At 46.0% G+C, this 9,505-nt stretch overlaps 1 protein-coding gene across 3 annotated transcripts in view; it reads left to right on the top strand.

Annotated features, from left to right (window-relative positions):
* The first annotated feature begins 18 nt into the window (after window positions 1–18).
* The window catches only part of Ten1 (TEN1 subunit of CST complex), a 15,124-nt gene continuing 5,637 nt past the window's right edge, over window positions 19–9,505 (top strand). The window contains exons 1-3 of one of the 3 annotated variants that reach the window (XM_028752941.1): window positions 19–146; window positions 6,105–6,239; window positions 6,852–7,009. In XM_028752941.1, coding sequence (XP_028608774.1) covers window positions 6,151–6,239; window positions 6,852–7,009 — 247 coding nt within the window. In that variant the 5' untranslated portion in view covers window positions 19–146; window positions 6,105–6,150. Of the gene's footprint in view, window positions 238–6,104; window positions 6,240–6,851; window positions 7,010–9,505 lie in introns of all 3 variants that reach the window. The other 2 variants (XM_028752942.1, XM_028752943.1) reach the window with 2 other exon arrangements.

Below are 9,505 nucleotides of genomic sequence, written 5' to 3'. Positions count from 1 at the left end.
CCGCCCCCTCCGGCCGGCCCCGCCCCGCGGCTGCTCCTCACGTGACCAGCTGCAATCCGGGACGCTGGTACCGCCCGCCGGACCGACGAATCCCCTGCTGCGGGCCAGGGGAGGTCCCTGAGCGGCTCCTCGCCAAGGAGAGCAAGGTAGAAGGTCAAGAAACCGCGGTAGCACTGGAAAGGGAGTGGGGCTCTTTCCGGACGTCACTTCTCCAGGTTCACGTGATCTTTCCGTGCGGTAAAGAGCCCAGGAAACCCGCGCAACGGATTGGCCAGGGCCTTGAGGGGCGGGATTGCGCCTGCGCTGAAGGACTCACCTGCTTTCGGGCTTGGGCGGTAGAGGCGCGAGTTGGTGGGGGGGTGGCGGTGGGGGTTCTGTTGCTAAGCTGTCCCCGGAAACCCGAACGGAGTGGGTGCCAAGGATCTCGGGCTGGGTGAAGAAGCTAATGGGGGAAAGCTGTTGATTTTACTGGAACCCAACCAAATAGGAGCAAAAGGCTACCAGGACAAAGGTCACGTTCGGGAGACGGTTCATTGTCGTTGGCTAAAAATACTGCCGACTAGACTGACTTTTAGAAGCATGGGATGAAGGTCCTGGTGCTGCGAAGCTTCCCGGTTTATGCAGTGGGCCTGAATTTAGAGCGAGAGGGAACAGATCCAGATTCTCTACATTTTATAATCCAAGATTTTTTTCCCACCCAAACTGGCAGGTCCTAGAAATTTTGAAAGCTAGACTTTAGTTTGCGGTATCATTATCATCGTCCTCGAAGATGTAAAATGTACACATGCCTAAGAAGTTTTATCGTAGGATTGATAACAAAAGAGTTCCTTAGCCTCAGAGACAGCCAGTTTTCACCCGTTTGTTTTTTTAGTTCTTATTCCTTAAAAAGAATGCTTATTAGCCTGGAGATGTCTAGCATGCACTAAAGCCAGAATCTGATCTCAAAGCACAACATAAACTGGGCACCGTGGCACAGGCTTGCAACTTCAAGTGGAGGTCTGAGGATCTCGAAGTCCAAGATCGTTATCAGATGTATAGAGTCGGAATGAAGGCAGCTTGGGCTGTGTAGTGCCTTGTTTCAAAAAGCCCTTAAGTGCTAAGTAAAATGTACTCTTTCCTCGTTTGATTTCATGCCACAAAAAGGAACTACATTTCTTCTTTACCTCTCTAGCTTGCCCTTGTAACAACATAGGTAAGACCCTTTTACATTAACAGTGCTGAGAACGGGTTAAATGAATACTTTATCTTGATTTTAAGGGAGGCCCCAAAATTCAGTATTTTAATGCACTTTTTTTTTCTTGATGCAGGAGATAGACCCCTGATCTATATCCTCAGCTCCACAAAATTTATAAGTTCAAAAGAGAAAATAAGGAAACTTCTGAAAAGTTAAATAAAGACCATATCATGGTTGTTGACTGTACCTTTGGCTCAGGTTCCATGTCTGAGCAAGGGTCTGTTGCTGTGGATCTTTTCAAGGACACAAAGGCACTGATATCTTGTTTAGTTTGGTTATTGTGAATTTTATCCCTCTTAGCAAAAGCTTGGATCCCAAGTACAACTAACATAAGTTATTGATGAGATGAAACCAAGGTTATTGCTTTCTGGGGTAAAGGGAAAAGACTACACGGCAAACCTTTGGCAGCATCTCGGAGAGGGAAACCTATGGTCAGATTTATTGACAGTCGGAAGTTTGACCTGGCCTTTTGGCACAGGCCTGGAATCTCAGCTATTCAAGAGGCTGGGCAGAAAGATTGAAAATTCAAGACCAACCTGGGTTGCAGAGAAGTGTTCATTCGGTTTAAGGCAGCAATTTCAGCTATGAGTTTTAATTATAATTGTATAAGAATCGTGGTACAGGTTGGGTCGGGTGGTGATGCCTTCAATCCTACCACTCATGAGGCAGAGGCAGAGGCAGAGGCAGGTGGATCTCTGAGTTCCAGGCCATCCTGGTCTACAGAGTGAGTTCCAAGCCAGTCAAAGCTACACATTGAGGCCCTGTCTCAAAACAGCAGCAAAAACAACAAAAGAATCAGTATAAAATTGGAAATGGCAAGGTGAAGGGACTCAGATAGCCACTGAGAGTGGACTGACAGTTAATGTTGAAGCCATTAACCCGGGTGGACAGTCCAGGAAGATCCAGCTACACGTGCTGATAAAGGCAGATTCTGGCAGATTAACATTGTAGCAAGGTACAGTGGGCTCAGTGCCCAGGAAGTGTGGGATGGGTGTTTGATTTCTATTCTCTTCATGGATCTATTTATCCATTCATAGTTAGTAGTGCCCCAAAACTGGTAGGCGTGGGCTGGAGAGATGGCTCAGTGGTTAAGCGCACTAACTATTCTTCCAGGGGACGTGGGTTTAGTTCCCAACTCTTACATGGCAGCTCACAACTGTCTGTAACTCCAGTTCCAGGGGATCTGACATCCTCACACAGACATACATATAGGCAAAACACCAATGCATATAGAATAAGAATAAATTATTTTTTTTTAAAAAAAATCCTAGCCGGGCGGTGGTGGCGCACGCCTTTAATCCCAGCACTTGGGAGGCAGAGGCAGGCGGATTTCTGAGTTCGAGGCCAGCCTGGTCTACAGAGTGAGTTCCAGGACAGCCAGGGCTACACAGAGAAACCCTGTCTCAAAAACAAAAACCAAAAAAAAAAAATCCTAGTAGGTGCAAAGAACACAGTCATCAGAACCCCTGCTGCTATGAGGGTGTTAATCTGGTGAGCAAAATCACACTAAACACATGATTCGATTTAAAATCTGATTACTCAGGACACTGCAGTGAAGGAGATACATCAAGGCGGGGCACAGGGTAAGCAGGACAGTAGGTAGAGGAGAGAGACCCACTGTCAAAGAGATACTTTAAAATAGCTGATAAAAAAAAAAGGGGGACCCAGAAGAGAAGAGTCATGAAAGTTTGAAAAACAAAACAAGCTGTTCACATGGACTGCTGAGATGGCTCAGTAGATAGTGGGACTCGATTCCTGAGATGCAAGCCCACAGGCCTGAGGGCAGCCCCAGAACCCACTAAAGGTTTTCAAAGAGAACCAGCTCCACGAGGCTGTCTCCTGACCTCCACGTGTGCGCTATAACATGCACATACATGTGCACACACCAAAAATAAATGCAATTTATCTTTTTAGAAAAGACCATTGTCAGGCAGCAGAGGCAGGGTGATGATCTCTGTAAGTTTGAAGCCAGCCTGATCTACTACATAATATTGTGAGTTGCAAGCCATCTAGGGCTACATGGCTGGTTGGTTGTTTTTGTTTGTTTGTAGATAGGGTTTCACTGTGTAGCTCTGGCTATCTTGGAACTCCCTCCTGCCCCTGCCCTGCCCCTACCTCCCAAGTGGTAGGATTAAGGCGTGTGCCACCAACACCCAGCTGCCACTTATTTTCGTCAAAAACTAAATGGATAAAACCTGTTTGAGTATCAGGACCAGCTCAGGTACAGGTCCTGAGTTTGTGAGTTAGAAGGAGACAGGAAATAGAGGTTAACACTAGGCAGTTTCCCACCCAGTGTGGCACCATGGGCCAACCTAAGACTGACTTTTGTTGGTTATAGTGAGAGGTGACCTTTAAACCATTTATAGGGAGTTCTGTAGTCTGACCACCGAATTACGGATTGTTATTTTTTGTTTGTTTGTTTGCTTGTTTTTGGTTTTGTGAATAGTCAGGAACCTCAATAAGAGAATAACCAAGCAATCTACCTTTCACCCAGATTCTCTAGTTAGCGTTTGTCAGTTGCTTTATCTGTCACCTGTAGGTCAGCTTTATTTATTCACTCTCTGTTTTGGAGCTGTTTGAGGAAACTTTATGGGAGTCTCCCTTTATTTACCAGTGTACAAATTTCCTACAAATAAGAACATTTACAGAATGACTGCAGTTAAGATAACGTAATGTTGATTCGAGGTCCTGTCTGATCTACATTTCTTTCCATGGCTTTCCTGTTGACTGGTCCTGTCCTCTACCAGAGGTCTTACTCATCTGAAGCTAATGGAGCATCAGAAGTGATATTATGTTACCTGCCCCTCGCTGTTGCAACAGAATGCCACAAAGTGACCTAAATGACAGATGTTTGCAGGGTCATTTCTGAAAGCAGGAAATCTGGGTCAAAACGTCCACAGAGCTTCATGTAACAGTGCGTGGTATAAATGCAAGCATTGGGAAGCTGAGCTAGGAGGAGGAGAGTTAGAAGCCAGGTGGGACCACAGAGTGAAACCCGGTCTTTAAAAGAAAATGTTCAAGGGCTGCAGAGATGGCTCAGTGGTTAAGAGCACTTGCTACTCCTGCAGAGCACCTGAGTTCAGTTCCCAGTACCCACATCAGGTGGCTCATGACTGCCCAGAACTCCAGTCCAAGGGAACTGACACAAGCTTCTGGCTTCCATAGCCATGCACTCCTGCACACACACACACACACACACACACACACACACACACACAAGCAAAAATCTTGAAAAAAAAAAGAAAGAAAGAGAAGAGAAGTTGAGGGGCTAGTGTGGTAGCTAAGTAGTTCCGAGCTCTTTTTGTTCTTGAAGAGGCCCAGGTTCCCAGAACTCACATAGCTGCTCACAGACCTCTCTGAAACTCCAGTTCCAGGGGATACCATACCTTCTCACCTCCGCAGACAACCGGTATACAGACAGTACGAGGATATACATGCAAGGAAAACCCTCATACACATTTGAAAAATAAAATCAGAACTTCAAAAAGGAGTTCTGGAAAAGGTTACATCCGGTATATGAAGTGCTGGGATCCAACCCATGCAAAGCCACACTCTACCAATTGAGCTACGTCCCCAGCACAAGTTGCAGACAGGACATGCTGGATTAAAGGCACAAGATGACAAGGCTACCAGGTTGTAGCCAGTGTTTGATTAGAATGAGTCAGGCTCCTTGGTTTCTGTTTTATCTATAGCTGTTCTCAAATATACAAACACATGCAGGCGAACCCTCGTACACATAAAAGTCAGCTGCTGACAGAGGTGAACAGCCGTAGAGACCTCGCGCTCACAGAGATCGAACACATACGTGCATCCTTTTGTTTTGTTTTCTGACATGGCCTCTCTGTGTGCTCCTGGCTGTTCTGAGACTTCTCTTGTAATTCAGGCTGGCCTCAAACTCAGAGATTCACCTGCCTCTGCCTCCTGAGTGCTAAGATCAAAGGCATTCGCCACCACCAACCAGATAACATATATTTCTTTACAGACCTCTGCTTTATGAAATTAATGGAGAATGGAGATTGCAGTGGAACACTGATTCTCCCTGTAGCTTTTACTTATGTAAAATGGATATGGGTCAGTGTGTGATGCAGGCTTGTACATTAACAACTCATAACATGCCGGGCGGTGGTGGCACACGCCTTTAACTTGGGAGGCAGAGGCAGAGGCAGGCGGATTTCTGAGTTTGAGAGTTCAAAGCTAGCCTGGTCTACAGAATGAGTTCCAGGACAGCCAGGGCTACACAGAGAAACCCTGTCTCGAAAAACCAAAAACAAACAAACAAACAAACAAAAAACAAAACAAAAAACCCAACTCATAACATATATACATACATATATCTTTCACTTTCAAAACCCTTCCTACTGGAGCTAGTGTTGTGTTTTATAAAAAAGAAAGAAAAAGCCAGGATATGCTTGGTAGAAACACAGTATGGGTGGAAGGGGTGTCTCTGAGGGCCCATGCTGAGGCATCCCTTCCCCCTGAAGTATCAGTCATATGATGGATATAGTAAAGACTACAGTTTATTTAGGGCATAGGAAGGGGAATTGGGGAGGGAGTCGAGACAGAGAAAGGCAGAGAAAGAGAAAAGGAGAGGAGAAGAGAGGAGAGGAGAAGAGAGGAGAGGAGGAGAAGCCTGCCAGGAACACGTGGAGAAGGGAAAAGGGGTATGAGGAGAGAAGGAGAAGGGGTAGGGAGAGAAGGGGCATAGAGTAAGATATCAAGGAGGGGCCAAACAGCCCCTTTTATAGTAAGCCAGGCATTACTTGGCTATTGCCAGGAACTGTAGGGGGAAGCCTAGAAGAAATGCTAACAGCTAGTCTTCCAGATGTAGAAAATCTCTCTCTCATGTCTTGTGGTTGGCTTGGTTTATCAGGAATCTTCAAATTTCCATCCCAACTATTTGGATCCTGGTGCTGACAATGCTACCTAAACCTGGGATCTATTACTTCCCCTGGGAACTCAGTGATGGCCAGGTCCCTGAAGGAAGCACACTTCGGACATTTGGCAGGTAAGATTCAACTCTTCACATGCTGGGGGATAGCTAAATAGCCCCCTTCTAAAACACTCTATTAAAGTGGTTTTAATATAATCTTACCTAATTATAAACACACACACAATTGTGGTAGTCGTATATTGTTATGTCACAAATTACCTGAGAGTAAAGTGACACAATCATGGGACATGCTGTCGCCCAGTTTTGGAGGCTGGTGCAGGAGGATCTCAGGTTCAAGGCCTGCTTGGCAATGTAGTTTCTCAAAAGAGAAAAAAATGAGCTGGGCTCAGTGGCTCATGTCGTTAATCCCAGCACTTGGGAAGCAGAGGCAGGTGAGTTCAGGGCCAGCTTGGTCTACATATTGAGTTCCAGACCAGCCAGGGGCACATACTGAGGCCTTGTATCTAAAAAATTTAACAAAGTTCAAAGCAAAAGTAGGAACTTGAAAGATACCCTGTCTGTATGGTAGCAGGAAACACATGCTCAGGTCTGTTACTTATATTTTATTTCTTAGATCAAATTGAGACCAAGCATGGACTTGCTTGTATTTGTTGGCCTTTTCAAACCTTTGGAGCTTGGTGGTGGCCTTGCTGTGAGTAGGAACGATCACACTTCTGTGCCCTCTAGGTTGTACGTCTATGACATGACACGCTCCCTCGTGACCCTGGTGGCTCCACAGAGACCTGATCAGTGTCAGCTGCTTGTCTGCACCAAGTTGGTGGAGCCTTTTGAGGCGCACGTGAACTTCCTGTACATGGTTCTTGGGGAGCTGGAGCGTACAGAGGGTAAGCCGTGCCACCTCCAACCTGCTTCACCCTGGTCCCTGAGCTGGGGGACCTTTTCTGTAAATTGAGAATGCACTGGACCTGAGCCATGTGCCTTTAGTCTCAGCACTTGGAAGGCAGAGGCAGGCAGATCTCTGTGAGTTCAAGGCCAGCCTGGGCTGCATAGTGAGTTCAGGACACCCAGGGCTACATAGAGAGACCCTGTCTAAAACAAAAGAACCAGGGAAATGGGCTGGAGCTATAGTTCAGTGGTTAAGTGCTTGCCACAGAAATGTGAGTTTCCCAGAAGTCCATTTTCCCAGAACACAATGAAACTCAATAGAGTTCTGATTCTAGTGCTCCCACAAGGAGATGAGAAACACGAGAGACCAGACTGGTGTACACAGGGGTAACTGGTGTACACAGGGTTACCTCAAACAAACTGTAGAAGGCAAGGTCTGACTCCCATGGTTAGCCTCTGATGTCCACACGTGTGTCATGGCATGCACAAGGCGACACACGAAGGATAAATGAGGGCAGGAATGGGCTGGGCCTGTCCTGTGACCTAGTGGGATCATCCTTGCTGACAGATCAGCCTGTGCAGCCAAGGAGTCTTGGGAAACGTGTGATTAGACTGGAATGAACCAGCCATGTGATGCCAAATCAGAAAGAGGGTCGGTGAAGGAATGTCACCATGGAGACGTGACAAAAGAGAAAACCCAGGTTCTAAGGGTCTGTATATGAGGTAGTTTGGTTAGATCTTTCCTAAGGTGCCCACAAGCCCTTAATCTCCATCTTATGACTGTTTCACGGAAACCAAGGCTCAAGAGCAGAGGGGCCTGGAGTCACAGGCCAAGGAGTCCGGGTGAGAGAGCAAATGCAAGGGAGGAGCTAAAGGCAGTCCGGAGAGTCTGTCTGTCTGGCAGAAAGCATCAAAAGCCAGGCTGATGTGTGGGTAAGTGGTAGATTCCCAGCATGCATCAGTCCTGAGCTCTGTCCCCTGCTTTAAAAACATACGACAAGAGTCATTGAGCAGGTTGAGCTCCCAGTCATGGAGAGGGGCCCAGGGACTTCTCTCTCCTCCCGAGGGTTTATCAGTGACATCGTTGGCTGTCTGTTAGCATTTGCTGCCCTAGCTCCTTTATCAAAGCAATGAGTGTTCATTGTGGAGAATTTAAAGAGTAAAAACAGAAAAGGCACTGAGGATGTAGTTGAGCAGTGGAGTTCTTCTTGCCTGGCATGGGTAAGGCCATGTTTAATCGCCAACAGTGCAGAGGTGGAGGGAGGGGAAGGGAGAGAAACAGAGGAGGTCACCTTTAACCCTACTGAGAGCAATTACCATTACTAACTTCCCTCCAGTACCTTCCAATTTAGATTTATTAGAAAAAATGTCTCATTATATCGTCCTGTCTGGTTCGCCCTGAGCTGAGCTGACCCTCCTGCCTCAGCCTTCTAGATAATCGGCACTGCAGGTACATGATGCTGAACCTGGCTCCCATAGTTGGTAGTTTGTGTGTCCATTTCTCTCAGCAAGCAGCAAGGAGTTTTATTTAAATTTTTACATTTACTTATTTAAATAGTACAAGGGGCTGGAGACACATCTCATCGGTTCAGAGTATTTATTGCTCTTCCAGAGAAAGGACCCCAGTTCAATTTCCAGTACCCACATGAGGTCTCATAACCGCCTATAACAACAAGCTCTGGAGATCTGACACCCTCATCTGGCCTCTACAGGTACTGCGTGTGCGTGGCACACAAACATACATGCAGGCAAAACATCTATATGCATAAAATAACAAAATAAGCAAATCTTCAAAACATGATTAAAAAGAGAGACAGTACAGGATCCACTGCCAGGGAGCAGCAGGCCACGTGGGCTGGAGTGATCCGGAGTCTCCAGATGTTGTTTGTCTGTACCGTTTCCTTTACATGGTTAATAGCACACTGTACTTAGTGTCTGTGGGTGGTTTTTTTTTTTTTTAAGTTTTTAAACATTTGAAATTTGTTTTTTATTTATTTAGTGTGTGCGTTGTTTTTGAGACAGAGTCTCACATATCCTGGGCTGGCCTCATATTGGTAGTATAGCCAAGGCTATCTTTAAATGTGTGATCGGAACCGGAGAGTGGCTCGGCAGTTCTGAGCATTTGTTGTTCTTGCAGATGACCATGCCTGTCATGATGCATATTTCCAGCATCCACATGGCAGCTCATAACTGTCCATAACTACAGTTTCACAGGATGTGACATGCTTGTCTGAGCTCTGCACAGACATACATGCAGATATTCATACACATAGGTAAATATAGCTTTAAAAAAAAAAAAGCTGGGCTGGAGAGATGGCTCAGTGGTTAAGAGCACTGACTGCACTTCCAGAGGTCCTGAGTTCAAATCCCAGCAACCACATGGTGGCTCACAACCATCTGTAATGAGATCTGATGCCCTCTTCTGGTGTGTCTGAAGACAGCTACAGTGTATTCATATATAATAAATAAATAAATCTTTAAAAAAAAAAAAAAAA

This window comes from Grammomys surdaster, unplaced genomic scaffold (assembly GCF_004785775.1).
Source record: "Grammomys surdaster isolate TR1022 unplaced genomic scaffold, NIH_TR_1.0 125940, whole genome shotgun sequence".
NCBI lineage: Eukaryota > Metazoa > Chordata > Mammalia > Rodentia > Muridae > Grammomys > Grammomys surdaster.
Note: the sequence above shows the minus strand (reverse complement) of the source record. Positions and strands in the feature narration are given on the sequence as shown.